This window comes from Giraffa tippelskirchi, chromosome 1 (genome assembly GCF_054371585.1).
Source record: "Giraffa tippelskirchi isolate mGirTip1 chromosome 1, T2T-mGirTip1v1.2.pri, whole genome shotgun sequence".
Taxonomy (NCBI): Eukaryota; Metazoa; Chordata; class Mammalia; order Artiodactyla; family Giraffidae; genus Giraffa; species Giraffa tippelskirchi.
Genome location: NC_137275.1, coordinates 209208193 through 209227756, shown reverse-complemented (window position 1 = coordinate 209227756; position 19564 = coordinate 209208193). Strand labels below are relative to the sequence as shown.

The 19564-nt window shown below is 35.1% G+C and overlaps 1 protein-coding gene across 1 annotated transcript; it reads right to left on the bottom strand.

Moving 5' to 3' along the window:
* Positions 1–13733: 13733 nt before the first annotated feature.
* LOC145519825 (olfactory receptor 13D1-like) lies at positions 13734–17891 on the bottom strand. Its single transcript, XM_081524667.1, has one exon. The coding sequence runs from the start codon at positions 14667–14669 to the stop codon at positions 13734–13736; it is 936 nt and encodes a 311-aa protein (XP_081380793.1). The 5' UTR covers positions 14670–17891.
* Between the last annotated feature and the right edge of the window lie 1673 nt (positions 17892–19564).

The window sequence follows — 19564 nt, the reverse complement described above, 5'->3', positions numbered from 1 at the left end:
GCTTTCTAAGACAATTTATAAGCTCTTTGTGGCAAGTTGCGGGGGGGTGCGTTCAGTATTTGAAAGAAAATAAAAGTAAGAATGTAAACATGGAGGATTAAAAACTTTCCCAAACTCCAGAGGGAATGGAGTTAGATCCAATTATATCATATAATTAGCATGTTCTTGTAATGCAACTCAAATATGAAACACGTATCACTGTCTACATTACCACAACATTTGAGGATTTTAAGACCCAAACAGAAAAAAAAAGTCTTTAAATAAGTAATAGTGTTTTGGTGGGGGAGAGGGGTGTTATTTGAAAACTTGTATTGTTTTCATTTGCATAGTGCTTTCAAATATCAAATGTGTTTCTTAGAATACTACCATGAATTAGTCCAATTATTCCTATTACACAAATGTAGAGGCTCAGACTCTGAAAGTTGAAGTATTTTGCTCAAAGTTGTTCAGCTATTATATGAGAAGGTAAAAATGATCTCAAATTCAGCTTTCGTGACTTTTTAGTCCCTGCAGTCTGTCTGTAACACTGCCCCATCTAGCACTGATAAGAGCCTGAAATGAACTTTTAGAATTTTACATCCCCACTCTGCAATGGATGCAGGAAAGTTAGTAGAGAAGAATGTAAACAACTGAAACTGACAATTAAATGTCAATAAAAAGTTACAAGTGAACTTCTTCCCCCTCTAGATCCAAGTCAAAGTTGAAACAGATGGAAGAATGTAATCTTTTATTAAAAACAATTTCTCTTTGATTTTAATAACAAAGACTCAGACTCAACCTTTGTCCAGAAATGATTTTGCCTTTCTCAATCACTTCCTGGTAAAGCTGTTTAAGATAAGCCTACTTTTTCAAGTTGGTAATTTCTTTTTAACCTTCTAAATATTTTTTTTCTAAATTTAGTTCACTTCAAATGCTATAATTTGTTTTCCTTGGGCATCTGACATTTAATACCAAAGAATAATAAATAACACAAAATCAAGTGTCAAGAGAAGAGCGTTTTTCTATATACTTTTCATGTATTTAACAGCAAAAGATGCTGGAGAAAGGGTGTTCAAGTCCTCATCTTTCCAACATCCCTTAATTATTTATCCTTTAATTATTATCCCTTAATTATTATTATCAGATTATTTCTGATCTTACAATCTTAAGAGATACATGCTTTTATTATCTTCATTTTAAAGATTTCAAAACTGAGGAGATAAAAATAGTATTCATTGCTTGAGATACACACACACACACACACACACATGCACATATATATGAAACAAATTTTCCTAAAGGGACAAAAAATATTTGGTGGCAGAAAACTTTCTGTTTTACTTTTCTGTATAACAACATGGTGGAAACTCAGAATATATACTTATAAACCAGTGGACAATATACCGTATACATTTAGTTCTTCAAATACTGTGTATAGTTTGTATATTATGAACTTATATGTTGCTTTAATATTTACAGCAACTACAGTAGTAATTTCTACTAAAAGACCACCAAAGAATTAAGGGATGTTGGAAAGAGGAAGGACTTGAACCCTCTTTCTCCAACATCTTTTGCTGTGTATTCAACCTGAAAAACTCAAAATCTGTATATTTTATGTGCTATTCTGCATTGTTATTGACACTGAATTGACACATAACATTGTATAAGTTTGAGATGTGCAATGTGTTGATTTGATACACTTATTTATTAATAATGCAATAGAATACTACCATAACATTAGCTTACACTTTTATCACATCATATAATTATTTTTTTGATGATAAGAACTTTTAAGATCTAGTCTTTTAGAAACTTTTATGTGTATAAGACAGTTTTGTTAACTATAATAACAATGCTGTGCATTAGATTCCCAGAATGTATTCATCTTGTAACTGTAAGTTTATACACTTAGACCAGCATCTCCCCAGTTCCCTTACTCCATAACCTCTGGTAACCACCATTTTACTTTCTGTTTCTATGAATTCAGCACTTTCAGATTCCACATGTAAATGATATCAGATACTTACTTTGTCTTTCTTTGTCTGACATCTCACTCACCATAATGCTGTCAGAGTCCTCCATCCATGTTGTTTCAAAAGGCAGGATTTCTTTCTTTCTCATATCTGATTATTGTTTCATTGTTTATATATACTATATTTTCTTTATCATTCACCACTTTGACAGATACTTAGATTGCTACCATACCTTGGCTATTGTGAATAATGCTATAATAAACAAGCAAGTACAGGTATCTTTTTGATATCCTGCTTTCATTTTCTTTGAATGTATACCCAGGAGTCGAATTTATGGATCATATGGTAGTTTTATTTTTAATTTTTTGAGAGATTTTCATACTATTTTCCTGGTGGCTGAAGCAATTTTTATTTCCACTGACAGTGTACAGGCCTTTCTTTTTCTCCAAATCCTTACCAACACTTGCTTGCTCTTTTCTTTCTGATGACAGCCATTCTGACTAATATGAAGTGCTCTCTGATCATGGTTTTGATTTGCATTTCCTTGAAAATTAACAGTGTTGAGCATCTTTTCATGTACTTGTTGTCAGTTGTATATCTTCTTCGGACAATGTCTGTTCAGTTCCTCTGCCCATTTTTTAATTGGACTGTTTACTTTTTGTTATTGAGTTGTATGATTTCTTTATATATTTTGGATATTGACCACTTTTCTGATACATTGTTGTATATATAATACATAGGTTGTATTGTATTCTGTTGTTGTTTCTTTTGCTGTGCAGAAGCTTTTTAGTTTGATGTAGTCCCACTTGTTCATTTTTCCTTTTGTTCCTGTGCTCTTGGTGTCATATGCAAACCTGATTGCCAAGACCAATGTTAAGAAAATTTTTCCTTATGTTTTCTTCTAGGAGTTTTATAATTTCAGGTATTATATTTAAGTCTTTAATTTATTTTGAGTTAATTTTGTGAGTGGTGTAAGATAGGGGTACAATTTCCTTTTACTGCATATAGCTTTCCAGTTTCCTGACAGAGTTTATTGAAGAGACTATACTTTTCTTATGGAGTATTTTTGGCTGCCTTGTCAAATATGTTTTGACTGTATATGTGGGGGTCATTTCTGGGCTCTTTCTTTTGTTCCATTGGTCTATGTGTCTGTTTTTATGCCAGTACACGCTCTTTTGATTACTAGAGTTTTGTAATATAGTTTGGCCCCAGGAATGCCTTCAGATTTGTTCCTATGTCTCAGGATTACTCTATTTGGGATTTTTTTATGATCCCATACAAATTTCAAGATTTTTTCTATTTCTGTGAAAAATGTCATTAGATTTTTGATAGACATTGCATCGAATGTATAGGTGACTTGGGTAGTATGGATATTTTAACAGTATTAATTCTTCTCATATAAAAATTGAACTATCTTTGGATTTGTGTCTTCTTCAGATCTTTGATTTCCTCAGAGTCTTATAGTTTCACCTCCATGGCTAAATTAATTCCTAAGTATTTTATTATCTTTGATGACATTGTAAATGGGATTGTTTCATTTATGCTTTTTCAGATATTCTATTGTTAGTGTATAGAAATGCACTGAATTGTGTTTCTTCAAAAAGCTTATGTTGAAAATCTAACCCCCATTTCCCTCCTCCCCCCAATTCCTAGTACCTTAGAAAGTGTCTTCATTTAGAGAAATGGCCTTTAAAAAGATGGTTAAATTAAAATGAGGCCGTTAGTGTAGGTCCTTATACAATCTGAGTTGTGTCATTATAAGAAAAGAACATTTGGATGCACAGATACATCTGAGAAGGTGAATATCTATAAGTTAAGGAAAGGCATTAGAAATCAAACCTGCCAACATCTTAGACTTTAAGCTTCCAGAACTGTGAGCAAATAAATTTGTTTTTTTAAGACATCCAATCTGTAATGTTTTGTTATGGCAGCCTTATCAAACTAGTTTAACTTCTTTTTCAGCATTGTTAGTAGAGGAAAACAATAGAATAAGAAAAGCTAGAGGTCTTTTAAAAATAACTGAAGATACCAAGGGAACATTTCATGGAAAGATGGGCACAATAAAGGAGGGAAATGGCAAGGACCTAACAGAAGCAGAAGAGATTAAGGAGATGTGGCAAGAATACACAGAACTGTACAAAAAATATCTTAATGACCTGGATAACCACAATGGTATGGTCACTCACCTGGAGCCAGACATCCTGTAGTGTGAAGTCAAGTGGGCCTTAGGAAGCATTATGATGATCAAAGGTAGTGGAGGTAATGGAATTACAACTGAGCTATTTCAAATCCTAAAAGATAATGCTGTTAAAGCACTGCGCTTATTGTGCCAACAAATTTGGAAACCTCAGCAATGGCCACAGGATTGGAAAATGTCAGTTTTCATTCCAATCCCAAAGAAGGGCAATGCCAAAAAATGTTCAAACTATTGTACAAATTGCACTCGTTTCACATGCTAGCAAGGTAATGCTAAAAATCATTCAAGCTAGGTTTCAACAGTACATTAACTGATAACTTCCAGATGTATAAGTTGACTTTACAAAAGGCAGATGAACCAGAGATCAAATTGCCAACATCCTTTGGATCACAGAGAAAGCAAGAGAATTTCAGAAAATTTCTATTTCTGCTTCATTGACTATGCTAAAGCCTTTGACTGTGTGGATCACAATAACCTGTGGAATATTCTTTAAGAGATGGGAATACCAGACCACCTTACCTGCCTCCTGAGAAACCTGTATGCAGGTCAAGAAGCAACAGTTATAATGGGACATGGAACAATAGACTGGTTCAAAATTGGGAAAGGAATATGTCAGGAATATTTTCATTATGCTTATTTAACTTATATGCAGAGTACATCATGGGAAATACAGGGCTGGATGAATCACAAGCTGGAGTCAAGATTGTTGGGATAAATGTCAACAACCTCAGATAAGTGGAAGATACTGCTCTAATGGCAGAAAGTGAAAAGAAACTAAAGAGCCTCTTGATGAAGGTGAAGGAGGAGAGTGAAAAAGCTGGCTTAAAACTCAGTACTCAAATAGCTAAGATCATGGCATCTGGTCCTATCACTTCATGGCGAATAGATGGGAAAAAAGTGGAAACAATGGTAGATTTTATTTTCTTTGGCTCTGAAATCATTGCACATGGTGACTGTAGCCATAAAATTAAAAGATGGTTGCTCCTCAGAAGAAAAATTATGACAGATCTAGACAGCATATTAAAAAGCAGAGACATCACTTTGCTGACAAGGGTCTGTATACTCAAAGCTATGTTTTTTCCAGTTGCCATGTATGGATATAAGAGCAGGACCATAAAGAAGGCTGAGTGCAAAAGAATTGATGCTTTCAGAATGTGGTGCTGGAAAAGACTGTTGAGAGTTCCTTGGGCTGTGAAGAGATCTAACTAGTCAATCCTGAAAGATATCAACCTTGTGTTCACTGGAAGGACTGATGCTGAAGCTGAAGTGAAGAGCCATCCTATGTGAAGAACTGACTCATTGGAAAAGATCCTGATGCTGGGAAAGATTGAGGGTAAGAGGGGAAGGGAGCAACAGGATGAGATGATTGGATGGCATCACTGACTCAATGGGAATAAGTTTGATTAAACTCCAGGAGATGGTGAAGGACAGGGAAGCCTGGAATACTACAGTCCATGGCATATGGTCCCATCACTTCATAGCAAATAGATGGGGAAAGAATGGAAGCAGTGGCAAACTTTATTTTCTTGGGCTCCAAAATCACTGCAGATGGTGACTGCAGTCATAAAATTAAAAGAAACTTACTCCTTGGAAGAAAAGCTGTGACAAAATTAGACAGCGTATTAAGAAGCAGAGACATTACTTTGCCAACAAAGTCCATGTAGTCAAAGCTATTGTTTTTCCACTAGTCATATATGGATGTGAGAGTTGGACCATAAAGAAGGCTGAGTGCCAAAGAATTGATGCTTTTGAATTGTGGTGTTGGAGAAGACCCTGAGAGCCCCTTGGACTGCAAGGAGATCCAACCAGTCCATCCTAAAGGAAATCAACCCTGAATGTTCATTGGAAGGACTGATGCTGAGCCTGAAGCTCCAATACTTTGGCCACCTGATGTGAAGATCTGACTGATTAGAAAAGACTCCGATGCTGGGAAAGATTGAAGGCAAGAGGAGAAGGGAATGACAGAGGATGAGATGGTTGGATGACATCACTGACTCAAAGGACATGAGTTTGAGTAAGCACTGGGAGACAGTGAAGAACAGGGAAGCCTGGTGTGCTGCGGTCCACATTTTTGCAAAGAGTCAGACATGACTGAGTGACTGAACAACAAACAATCATAAGCATATGTAAGTAACAGCTATCACAGTGGTGAAATTAAGGCAGTTATTAATTCCAACTAGTCATATTCATTCATCTGCCTTCATTCAAAGATTAGGCTTTCACTGTCTTTATAAGACCAGGGTGTATCTGATCTATGGATGAGAAGATAAAAATTATCCAATCGTCAAAAGCCCTATTTCTATATGGACTCTTCCAAATTAAAGTTCGTATTGCTTTTAAAGTTTTCGGTTGTCTGTCCTTGGGTCTATTACCTCCAAGTGGGTACATTTCTGCAACTGACTTCACCAAAATCTGTAAGCATATGGTTATGCCTTAAGAGCTGTGAGTTCGATCCCTGGGTTGGGAAGATCCTCTGGAGAAGAAAATGGCAACCCAGTCCAGTTTCTTGCCTAGAGAATCCCATGGACAAAGGATCCTGGCGGGCTACAGTTCAGGATGCTGCAAAGAGTCAGACATGACTTAAGCAACTAACACTTTGATTTTTTTTTTTCTTTAGTTCATGAAGATGTCTTAAGGCTTCCGAAAGTATTATCAGTATTAATATTGTGGCTTGGTCTGCCCAATTTTAATAAACTTTAGTAGTACACATTGTAGATAATCGTGATTTTCTCATTATTTTATTGCTTATGATTAGTATTTGATTTTTTGGTTATTTTAATACATTTAATATTAGGATGGGATAGCATTACTTTTTTCTTTTTAAATACAATGAAATGGAGGGATTAGAATCCAATGTTAATGGTTTATCCCGTATGAGAAATAATCAATTCCTTTTAAAGTCAACACATAGAATGCCTCTGTATTAAACAGACATTGGAATAGATTATTATAAATAAAAAGGTTTGTGAACAAAGTGAGAAGCAGTGTTTAGACATATTAGTAAAGAAGAAGACAGATTAGTAAAATCCAGGAGAGAAATCAGGACTAAAGCTATATATCTAAAAGTCCTTTGCACAGAGATAGAAATTGAGCCCTAAGTGTAAATAATATTGTCTATGGAGAGTTTTAGGACAAATATGTATAAGATGATTGGTTATGTTTTTCTATAATTGATCAAAGTTGTGGTGTAGGGAAAGAACAGTATACTTGGAATCTGGAGTAAAGAATTCAAATTTGGTTTTCATATAAATGCTGAGTGGTATTAGGTTATTTTTAAACATCCTAATCTAATTTTCTCTTCTATGAAATAGGCATAGTTTATTTAATATAATAATAATGAAAGTTCTTTTTTGCACATCCAAAAGACCACCTGTCTGTCATCTAATATGTTAGATTTATCACTTTGATACAATCAAGGATTATTTGATACAGTAAGTTTTTGATCTTTATTCTGGCTAGATTCTGACTTCAGTTAGTCTAAATTTACTTGTGATTTCAACTGTATTGAGCAACACATATTACTGTATTATAAGTCTAGGCCTATTTACTCTGGTCACTTAGAGACATAAGCATAAAATACCCCAAGATCTCTCTCCCTCGATTTTGCTGTCTCTCCATCTCTTCTCTTTGTCCCACATTATCTACCTCTCTTTCTCAGCTTTACTCCATTGCCACCCATGGTGGAATATACAAAAAATATTTTTTTGCAGGGGACAGATAGGTGGGGAGGAGTTACATTTCTGTTTCTAACCAAGAAGGAGTTCAGTTCAGTCGCTCAGTCGTGTCCAACTCTTTGTGACCCCATGAATTGCAGCACACCAGGCCTCTCTGTCCATCACCAATTCCCGGAGTCTACACAAACCCATGTCCATCGAGTCGGTGATGCCATCCAACCATCTCATCCTCTGTCATCCCCTTCTCCTCCCGCCCCCAATCCTACCCAGCATTAGGGTCTTTTCCAATGAGTCAACCCTTCGCATGAGGTGGCCAAAGTATTGGAGTTTCAGCTTCAACATCAGACCTTCCAATGAACACCCAGGATTGATCTCTTTTAGGGTGGATTGATTGGATCTCCTTGCAGTCCAAGGGACTCTCAAGAGTCTTCTCCAACACCACAGTTCAAAAGCATCAATTCTGCGGCGCTCAGCTTTCTTCACCGTCCAACTCTCACATCCATACATGACCACTGGAAGAACCATAGCCTTGACTAGACGGACTTTTGTTGGCAAAGTAATGTCTCTGCTTTTAAATATGCTATCTAGGTTGGCCATAACCTTCCTTCCAAGGAGTAAGCGTCTTTTAATTTCATGGCTGCAATCACCATCAGCAGTGATTCTGGAGCCCCAAAAAATAAAGTCTGACACTGTTTCCACTGTTTCCCCATCTATTTCCCATGGAGTGATGGGACCAGATGCCATGATCTTAGTTTTCCGAACGTTGAGCTTTAAGCCAACTTTTTCACTCTCCGCCTTCACCTTCATCAAGAGGCTCTTTAGTTCTTCTTCACTTTCTGCCATAAGGGTGGTGTCATCCGCATAGCTGAGGTTATTGATATTTCTCCCGGCAATCTTGATTCCAGCTTGTGTTTCTTCCAGCCCAGCATTTCTCATGATGTACTCTGCATATGCAAGAAGGAGTAACAGGGACCATATCTGCCATACCCGAAGCACTAAAAATACCACCCCTCCTAAAATGTGAAATACCATTTTTTCAGATGTTGAACATCAAGCAAGATAGGACAGTGATCCCTGGGAGATGAGAAATTAATGAAGTGAGCCCTATAATTTTCCCAGCTTACTTTCTTGAGTGAGTTTCCAGGTAATAAAATAGGGAGAGGAAACCTATCTGGAAAGGGTTTAGGGGATGGAGTTGAGAGGCCAGGGAGAACAAGATAGCTAGTTTTCAAGTCAAAATCCAGAGAGGAGGAAGCAACAGAAGAAAAGAACTCTGGAGATCTAAAGCAACAGCCCTGCACTTTCAATGAGTACTTATCACTGCAGATATATGAGGAAACTAACTGGGGCCTGGGAAAGCATCATCCAAGAAGATTGGAGGGAATGATTTTAAGAGGTCACATAAGGTTGAAAATAAAACCAACACATTATACACTTAAAAAAAATCCACTTTGTACAACCTAAATAGTTGTACTTTTTAGTTGTTAATAATAATAATAAAGCTGAAAAAGGAAAGTAAATGTTTAAAAAAACACAAACGTAGCACTGATATAATTACTGGATATGGCATTTAAAAGTTATTCTGACTGTATTTCATATAGTTAAAAAGGTAGAGAAAAACTCAAGCATGTCATTTGAGATACAAAAGATGATATTTAAAGATATAGCACATGTCTTAAAAAGATAATTAGATCTAGGAATGAAGGATATATCTAGTATAAATATACGTACAATACTTTGAGTGGGATCAAAATAATTAGACACTGCTGAAGGAAAGATTAGTGAACCTGAAATCAGGGCAATAGTTACTCTTTATTTTTTTAAAGTTTATTTATTTTTTAAAAATTAATTTATTTATATTAATTGGAGGCTAATTACTTTACAATACTGTAGTGGTTTTTGCCATACACTGACATGAATCAGCTATGGGTGTACATATGTCCCCCATCCTGAACCCTACTCCCACCTCTCTCCCCATCCCATCCCTCAGGGTCATCCCAGTGCACCGGCCCTGAGCACCCTGTCTCATGCATCAAACCTGGACTGGTGATCTATTTCACATATGGTAATATACATGTTTCAATGCTATTCTCTCAAATCATCCCACCCTAGTCTTCTCCCACAGAGTCCAAAAGTCTGTTCTTTACATCTGTGTCTCTTTTGCTGTCTTGCATATAGGGTCATCGTTACCATCTTTCTAAATTTCATATATATGCATTAATGTACTGTATTGGTGTTTTTATTTCTGACTTACTTCACTCTGTATAATAGGCTCCAGTTTCATCCACCTCATTAGAGCTGATTCAAATGCGTTCTTTTTACTAGCTGAGTAATATTCCATTGTGTATATGTACCACAGCTTTCTTATTCATTCATCTGCCGATAAACATCTAGGTTGCTTCCAGGTCCTAGTTATTGTAAACAGTGCTGCGATGAACATTGGGGTACACGTGTCTCTTTCAATTCTGGTTTCCTCGATGTGTATGCCCAGCAGTGGGATTGCTGGGTCCTATGCGAGTTCTATTTCCAGTTTTTTAAGGAATCTCCACACTGTTCTCCATAGTGGCTGTAGTAGTTTGCATTCCCACCAACAGTGTAAGAGGGTTCCCTTTTCTCCGCACTCTCTCCTGCATTTATTTTTTGTAGACTTTTTGGTAGCAGCCATTCTGATCGTCCTGAGATGGTACCTCATGGTGGTTTTGATTTACATTTCTCTGATAATGAGTGATGTTGAGCATCTTTTCATAAATGGAGGATAATTATTTTACAATATTGTGATGGTCTTTACCATACAACAACATGAATCGGCCACAGGTGTACAATAGTAACTCTTTAAAATAAGATGAATGAAACAAAGAGAAAATGAACAGATTTGGTGAGAAAGCTTTAAGTAGTCTGATATACATGTAACTGGAGTACAGAAAAGAAAATGCGTTGGCAAAAATGTATTTAAAGAAATAATGGATGAAAATTTTCTAAATTTGATGAAAACAATAAATATACAGTCACAAGAATATCAATAACCAGAAGAAAGAGAAACAGGAAGAAAACCACATCAAGGTTAAGGTTTTTGCCAGCACCATTCTTGACGTTAGCCTTAATTCCTTTTTAGTGAAGAAAAGTATTACATTTAGAAATCAAGATCTGGCAATATATGTACAACTACTATTAACTTATCACTGATCCCAAGCCCTCTCAGTGGGCATATTTTGGGAATAAATGTGTTTTTTTATGTACATGTGTACATGTAAATATACACACATTTACAAACATTTACATCCATTGTTAATTTCTAAATATATACCTATATCAATCTATCTCTCTTATCTTTCTATAAGGATATTGCTCTCTATATGTATATATCGAAGGCAGTGAGCTCATGCTGTCTCTAATTCTAATCCAATACCACAGAGCTTATTCTAGTTTTTCCTTTTTCCTTGTGTCTTATGACTTCACTAGTAGAAACCTGGCTCTCACTATACCTCATATGTGTACTTGTTGTTTCATCCCCTGTATGTAATTTTGCTTCCATTTCTTTTGATTCACATTACCTTCTGTCACTTCACTGTCCCTATGCTAGTTTCCTTCCATTTTTTCTTACAAAGTGGTAATACTTTATTTGATCACAAGTAGAATTTTAATTTCAATACATCCTTATAGTCAATAAATTTTAATATATGAAACTACAAAAGGCAAAATGTATATGGTGATGTTTCTAAAAATACATTTTGGAAAGAAGTTATAGCTCACAAGAAATTAATTGTAGAACCACTTTCCTTAATTACTCCCACCTCTCAGAATAATACATGTACATGCACATCTTTCTAATACAGGACTGAAGGATGAAAGTGTATATCTTTTGCAGGGAACCAATAGGAGGGGGAGGATTTAGATAGAAGTTTAGGGCTTTATTCCTTATTTTTATTTCCCCTTTTTTATTGAAATTTAGTTGATTTACAGTATTAGTTTCAGATATACAACATAGTAATTCAATATTTTAATAGAATAGATTCAATTTTCTCTTCAGTCCTGTCCAACTCTTTGCAACCCTATAGACTGTGGTATATGTCTCAATTTAGAGTTATACAAAATAGTGGATATATTTCTCTCTTCTGCATAATATATCCTGCTGCTTTTTTATTTTTTTTTTTTCTTTTTTTTTTTTTTTTTTTTTGGTGATACCATTTACATGCATTTAGATGCAGTGAGGTAGAGTTTCAAAGCATTTCCATATTAGCTAAGTTAGTTGGACTAAAATCTGGTTTGAATCAAATAATTCAATTTTTTAAAATTTCCATTTGGTTATGAGCAAGTTTCTCAAAATTAATAAAATTAGATTTTAAAGAAATGTATTTTGCAGAAAGACAGCATTCATAATGATAAGAAGTCAAATAATGTCACTAATTTTTCTCCCTACCTTTTTGTTCTTTCTCTTCTTATGTGGAGCATTCTAGAAGTTCAGGCTTATAATGAATTTTTGTTGGTGATGTACATTTGTGTTGTTAGTTTCTTGGAGGCCCAATTGCAGAGAATTTAGTTTCAGATATTCCCTCCAGGAGGAAAAAATCCTTCCATATTTGTGTCTCTTAATCCCATACCCCTATCTAGCTCCTTTCCCTTTCCATCTCCACACTCTCCACTGGGGAGCGCTGGTTTGTTCTCTGTATCTGTGAATCTCTTTCTATTTTGTTACATACACTCGTTTCATTTTTTAGATTCCACATGAAATTGATAACAGTATTTTTCTTTTTCTGACTCATTTCACTAAGCATAATAAACTCTAGATCCATCCATGTTGCTTCAAATGGCAGAATTCCATCTTTTTGTGGCTAAATAATATTATTTATATATATATATATATATATATGAAAGTTAAATTTAAGTCACTCAGTCATGTCCCACTCTGCGTACCCATGGACTGTAGCCCACCAGGCTCCTCTGTCTGGAATTCTCCAGGCCAGAATACTGGAGTGGGTAGCCATTCCCTTCTCCAGGGAATCTTCCCAACCTAGGTCAAACCTAGATCAAACCTAGGTCTCCTACATTGCAGGCAGATTCTTTACCATCTGAGTCACCAGGGAAGCCCGAAATATATGTGTGTGTGTGTGTATGTGTATATATATATATGTGTGTGTGTATATATATATATATATATATATCCCTATATCCCTATATATATATATATATATATATATCCCTTCATCTCTTGTTGGACACATAAGTTGCCTTCATATCTTGGCTATTGTAAATAGTGTATTACTTTAGGTAAATTTTGGAAGGATTTTCAGAAGATGTAACAGTTAGGTGATGATGATGTCACCTTAGGAGATCTATCATAGTGGGGTAAAGTGACATACACTGTTGTCCTTAGGGATGAAAGAACATGATATATTTGGATAACTATATAGTGAATGCAGCATAGTGCATGCAGAGCAGGTTGGAGAAAAACAGCCAGGGAAAGAAAAAGGAAAAATATGTACTAGAAGAAATTGGTTGGGACCAGATAAAGTCTCTGGGTAAAACAGAAACCAAAAATAAACAAAAAACATGAAAACAAGTACTTCTCTCAAAAAGGGGAGTGAAAAATATATGTTTTATGTATTAAGCAGACATGTGCTCTGGATTTTTTCTTTAAAGTTTTATTTCAATTTTTGTGTACTAAAATTTTGTGTCAAAATTTGTGTCAAATTTTGTGTCTAAAAGTTTACTCCCTCTTCTAACACTAGTTGTCCCTACATTATGTTATTTTCATAAATGACAAAGTTGGATTATTACTATGAAATTTCTTTTCAACACTTAAATTCTGTGATTTTACATATATCCTTTATTTCCATTCTTATATTTATATTGAAAAACTTATCTCCAATATATGGGCTGATATTTGTGCAAAAACTCAAAGATGTAATTTCCTCATCCTTTCTTCCACAACCGTCTAGCTGTCAATTTTCTCATAGCGTCATGCACTTCTGTATTTCTCAGGCTATAAATAATAGGATTGAGCATGGGTGTGACTACTCCATAGAACAGAGCAATCAGTTTGTCAGAAGCAGTATCTTTGGACTTTGGCTTTATATACATAAAGAGGATTGACCCATAAAACATAGTCACCACTGTAATGTGGGCTGAGCAGGTGGAAAAAGCCTTTTTTCTTCCTCCAGCTGAATTGATTCTTAGTACAGTAGAAAGGATGAAAATGTAGGAGATGGAAATCAACAGTAATGGAACAAACAAAAATATTACATTGCCTAACATTAGCGTAATCTCATTCAAGGAAATATCTGTGCAAGCTAGCTTGAGAAAGGCCAATATTTCACAAACAAAATGATTGATGACATTTTTCCCACAGAAGGGCAACTGTACTGCAAGAATTGTTTGTGTCAATGAGTTGAGAAAGCCCAATCCCCATGAGAGAGCTGCCATCTGAATACAAAGTGCCTTGCTCATGATGATAGGGTATCTCAAAGGGATGCAGATGGCTATGTAACGGTCATATGCCATCACTGCTAAAAGTACACACTCTGTGGATGCCATGGTGAAGGAGACAGACATCTGAACAACACATCTAGTGAAGGAGATGTTTTTTTTCTCTGATAGAAAGTGTATCATTGTTGAGGGGATAAAGGAGGATGTGTACAAAATGTCAAGAAAGGAAAGGTTACCGAGAAAGAAGTACATAGGGGTGTGAAGGTGGGAATCCAGGAGAGTGAGGATGATCAAAGTGCTGTTCCCCAGGAGGATCACCATGTACATCACCAAGAAAATCATGAATAGGAGTTTTTCGGCTCTTGGATACTCAGAAAGTCCCTGTAAAGTGAACTCAATGTCTGTCCAGTTGGTTCTTTCCATTGTATTTTGTGCCTGGAGTAATTCAGAAGAGACGTGGGTTTAAGGAATCTATGCAATATTATGATATGAAGTAAGAGATGATTGCAGGAAGGCCAATAAGTGTGTCAGTACTAGCTGCAGTGTGTTTATAGTTGTGAGTTTAGCCTTTCAAATTCCTCTTCTAGCTCATAAATCAGGGGATAAAAGAGACACAATAATTACAGTGGTAATTTATTAAAATACAAACTCCTGAAACCCATTTCCTGAGATTATGATGTACAAATTCTGAGTTAGGGAAGAACTATTTGCATCTTAATGAACTTCCAGATGTTCAAGCTGGTTTTAGAAAAGGCAGAGGAACCAGAGATCAAATTGCCAATATCCGTTGGATCATCGAAAAAGCAAGAGAGTTCCAGAAAAACATCTATTTCTGCTTTATTGACTATGCCAAAGCCTTTGACTGTGTGGATCACAATAAACTGTGGAAAATTCTGAAAGAGATGGGAATACCAGACCGTCTGACCTGTCTCTTGAGAAACCTGTATGCAGGTCAGGAAGCAACAGTTAGAACTGGACATGGAACAACAGACTGGTTCCAAATAGAAAAAGGAGTATGTCAAGGCTGTATATTGTCACCCTGCTTATTTAACTTATATGCAGAGTATATCATGAGAAACGCTGGGCTGGAAGAAACACAAGCTAGAATCAAGATTGCCGGGAGAAATATCAATAACCTCAGATATGCAGATGACACCACCCTTATGGCAGAAAGTGAAGAAGAATTAAAGAGCCTCTTAATGAAAGTGAAAGAGGAGAGTGAAAAAGTTGGCTTAAAGCTCAACGTTCAGAAAACTAAGATCATGGCATCTGGTCCCATCACTTCATGGGAAATAGATGGGGAAACAGTGGAAACAGTGTCAGACTTTATTTTTTTGGGCTCCAAAATCACTGCTTATGGTGATTGCAGCCATGAAATTAAAAGACGCTTACTCCTTGGAAGGAAGGTTATGGCCAACCTAGATAGCATATTTAAAAGCAGAGACATTACTTTGCCAACAAAAGTCCGTCTAGTCAAGGCTAGATGGACATGGGTTTGTGTAGACTCCGGGAGTTGGTGATGGACAGAGAGGCCTGGCGTGCTGCAATTCATGGGGTCACAAAGAGTCGGACACGACTGAACGACTGAACTGAACTGAACTGAAACGTTTGTTGTTTCAAACTCAGTTGACTCACATACATATTTTGAATATTGTTATTTTGGAGATAGCATGTTTAATCTCTTAAAAGTGCTGATTTATTTGATTTTATACCTGTCAGTCATTAAGAGTAACTTAGTTTAGAATTTTACAGTTTATTAATATGTTCACACCTATTACTTAATTTATCATCACTGTAATTCTTTGAGGGAAATAAAGTTTATAGTTTAAATGTATTTTAAAGCAGAGTAAGTGAACAAATTACTATTGAAATCTACACTTTCTGACTTTACATTCCCCCTTTTTCAACTGCATGGTTGTTGCCCTCCCAAAATTATGCAAGTTGACTAAGGGGTGAGAATAAGGTATCTTTTGAAATAGAGCTCTCCAGTTGATTCTATTGTGCAACTGAGGAAGAAAATCAGCCATCTAGTGGAATGTAAAACCACCTATCTAGTGGAATATTTACAGAGTTAATATATATATGGATGAGTCACATGGAAAATCTTTGTAAAAAATTCTCCATCAGTGGATCTGAAGTGAGATCTAAGATCTGAGTTTATTAACATGTTTCCAGGTGCTGTTAATGCTGGTTGTCTAGAAGCACATGAATAACAAGGCCTTTTTGACCATCTCTCTCTGATATCATTGGAATATACCACTGGTGTTTCAATTCTATGTAGGATTGTAACTGAATAGCAGACAATACAAAACTAAACATTTTGGTGGGACTTTGAGGTGAGACTTCTGTGTGAATATATTGCAATTCGTTTTGGGTTCTTTAGAATTTAGAGAGATACAAACAACAAAACTACACTCAGAGGAGTTTGCCTTTTATTTCTGCCCATATGAAAGTTAATCCTCTTCTATTTGTTGAATTTTCAGTTAGGCTCAATATTTTCCAAAACAGGAATTTGAAATTGGCTCAAGATCTGAGTTGTGCACCATGGAGTATGGATATAATAACTTTAATTTGGAAAAATCTAACTAGTAGATATTAGTAGATGACCTCCTTCTTTAAAATAAATAAGTGAATGACTGTTATTTTCAAAACACCTCTCCAACCCCAAGACAATCTACCTAGCTTAAAAAATATCACTAGAGGAAAAAAATGATCAAATGCAGAGGATGAGATTGTTAGATAGCATCATCAACTCAGTGGACATGAACTTGAGCTCACTCCAGGAGATAGTGCTGGTTAGGGAAGCCTGGTGTGCTGCAGTCCATGGGATCGCAGAGTCAGAGACAACTTAGCAACTGAACAACAATATGCTGCTTTCTGTGAAAAGTCCAGTTTAGGATGTTGAGACAATTCAATCAGCATAATAGAATTTTTACATATCTATTGGCTATAGGAAGTAGGAGTGTCAACGTATTGAAGTTGAAACCCACTTTGTAGGTATACATTTCAAAGAGGATAAGAAGTGTTGGGTATGGCAGGATATACTTTTACTTGGTACTAAGACTGGAGTTTGATTTGCTGTAGGCAAACAGTATCAACTTACTTTTTCTCTGGGAATAAATATATAATATAGGCCTTGAAGGAACTTCAGTCGTCTGGGGTCTGAATGGACTGCAGTTTCAGAAGGGATATGCGAACCAAGTCACATGCCCTCTCTATTCTTTTCTATGGAATATCTTAGTGTTGTAACAAATCTATGACTTTTCTGTCCAAGATGTAACTCAAGCTCTCTAATTTTCTTTAAAGACCTCTGACTTTCTAGATTTTTTTCCCCTCTGTTCTATGGAATTTAAAGATCTAACATTTAAAGTGATAAGATTTCAGTGAAAAACAGATACCATCTATACTCTGAATTTTCACTCGAGTAAATAAGTCTGTTATCCTCTCCAGTTCCTATAAAAAGATCAGGTAAGACATTGATATTTTGCAAAGATGAATGGATTTCCCAACTCTCAATTTATAGTTTTTATGAACTCTGATTGAAAAGAGTATTATTTTAACTCACCAAGAGATGAGTAATTGAAACGTGAAGTCCTAGTCTCTTAGGGACTTCATATAATTTTTATCATTTAACTTTCAGAATAGTCCCCATATTATTATGAATTTTTTAACAATGAAGAAATTATTTTGAGTTTCAAAAGTCAAGTACAATTTTCAGTATTTATAGTTGGTATGTACCAGAACTGATTTAACCCTTATATTTATTATCCCAAACTCCCCTTTTTTACCACTGTGTAACAGTATTTACATATTTATTAATTATTATGTAAAATCACTATTTAATATGATGCACTTAACTATCATAAGGACCCATATAGTAAATATATACATAGAATATATATTTGCTTCTTTTAAAAACATTGAAGACATTCATTGTCTTCCACTTATGAAGACATTATCACAATAATGAATTCAAATAAAAAACATGCCCCAAACTTTTTTTTTCCTGGTTTAGTATAGAGAATTAATCTCTAGGTAGTGAAATTGATTAATTATATTTATAAGAACTCAAAAAATTTTAGTATTTTCATTTGCTTTGGCCTTCCTGACTCACACTAACCCTCATATTTACTTCTGAATTCTATTGCATATTTTTTGTGTCTAGTCCTATTTTTATCATAAGCATCTTTAATTAATGTATCCTCAAATTCTTATTGAGCATAGTTTATGTATGCATAATGTATAAATCACCAGGCGGTCTTTCTCTAGATACTTTTTTCTTAAGATTTTAGTGAACTCGATACTTGTCAGTACTCAAATAAAGTATTCATTAACCTATTATTTGCAAGGGCCTTTTGCATTGCAGGCAACTTTCTTTTCCTCACTTTTCCTTGGAATATTTTGGGATTTAAATGAAAATTAAGTGATATCCTGGTCTGGGAGATGGTGCCTATTTTTTTATTTTTATTTTTTATTTTACACATGTATAAACATATATGCATATTTTCAAAATCCCAGGTGCAATGGTCCCCTCACTCAAAAGTTTTTATATTTATTAATAGACCATTTTTCTTTTGAAATAATTTAAATAAGAACTTCTCAATTTTTCTTACCTTGTGGCTGAGTTTTAAAGTCATTCACACCATTCCATTCTATTAAATAATAGAAAAAATTCTCAAGAATTTGAATTTTTTGTGCATAATTAAAATAAGGCCAGAAGATTCTAAATTTGAAAGACAATTTATTTCTTCTCAAAAAGAAACATGAGAAAGAATAGCCACAATCAGTCTGTACATGAATATTCTTAAGAGGCACGAGGGAAATAAAACATAAAAAAAGATCAGTGATGCAACTCTAGTTTCCTATGATTTCCCTTAAAGTTGACACTTACTCAAGAGACTCAGACTTTTTTGGAAGATAATTTAGTACTTATTTTTACAAACTTGTTTAGTCCCTAAGGTTGTGAGTCAGAAACTTAGTATTCTCTAGAGATAAAGTTCCCCACTTCTGCTCCATATGAAACTCCAATTATCCTGACTTAACAAAAATCTTTCCCAGCCATACATTTCTTGGAGTATTCCATAAATACATATATTTAATGGCCTCAACATATATTGGGACTTAAATCAAAATATGTCCAAAAGTTCTCAGAAATGTTAAATTTTCACCTAAAAATTTATCTTTATATTCCACAAATAATCCTAGGTCAATGTTGAAAAAATCCTAAATAAGTCTCATTCTACCTCTTTAAACTATTTTTATCATCCATATTTTTATTAATTCACAACCACATAGAAATAATTTTTCTTTATACCAGT

Excerpts from the sequence above, each read along its gene's own strand:
- LOC145519825 (XM_081524667.1), bottom strand. The coding sequence starts at position 14,669 with ATGGAAAGAACCAACTGGACAGACATTGAGTTCACTTTACAGGGACTT.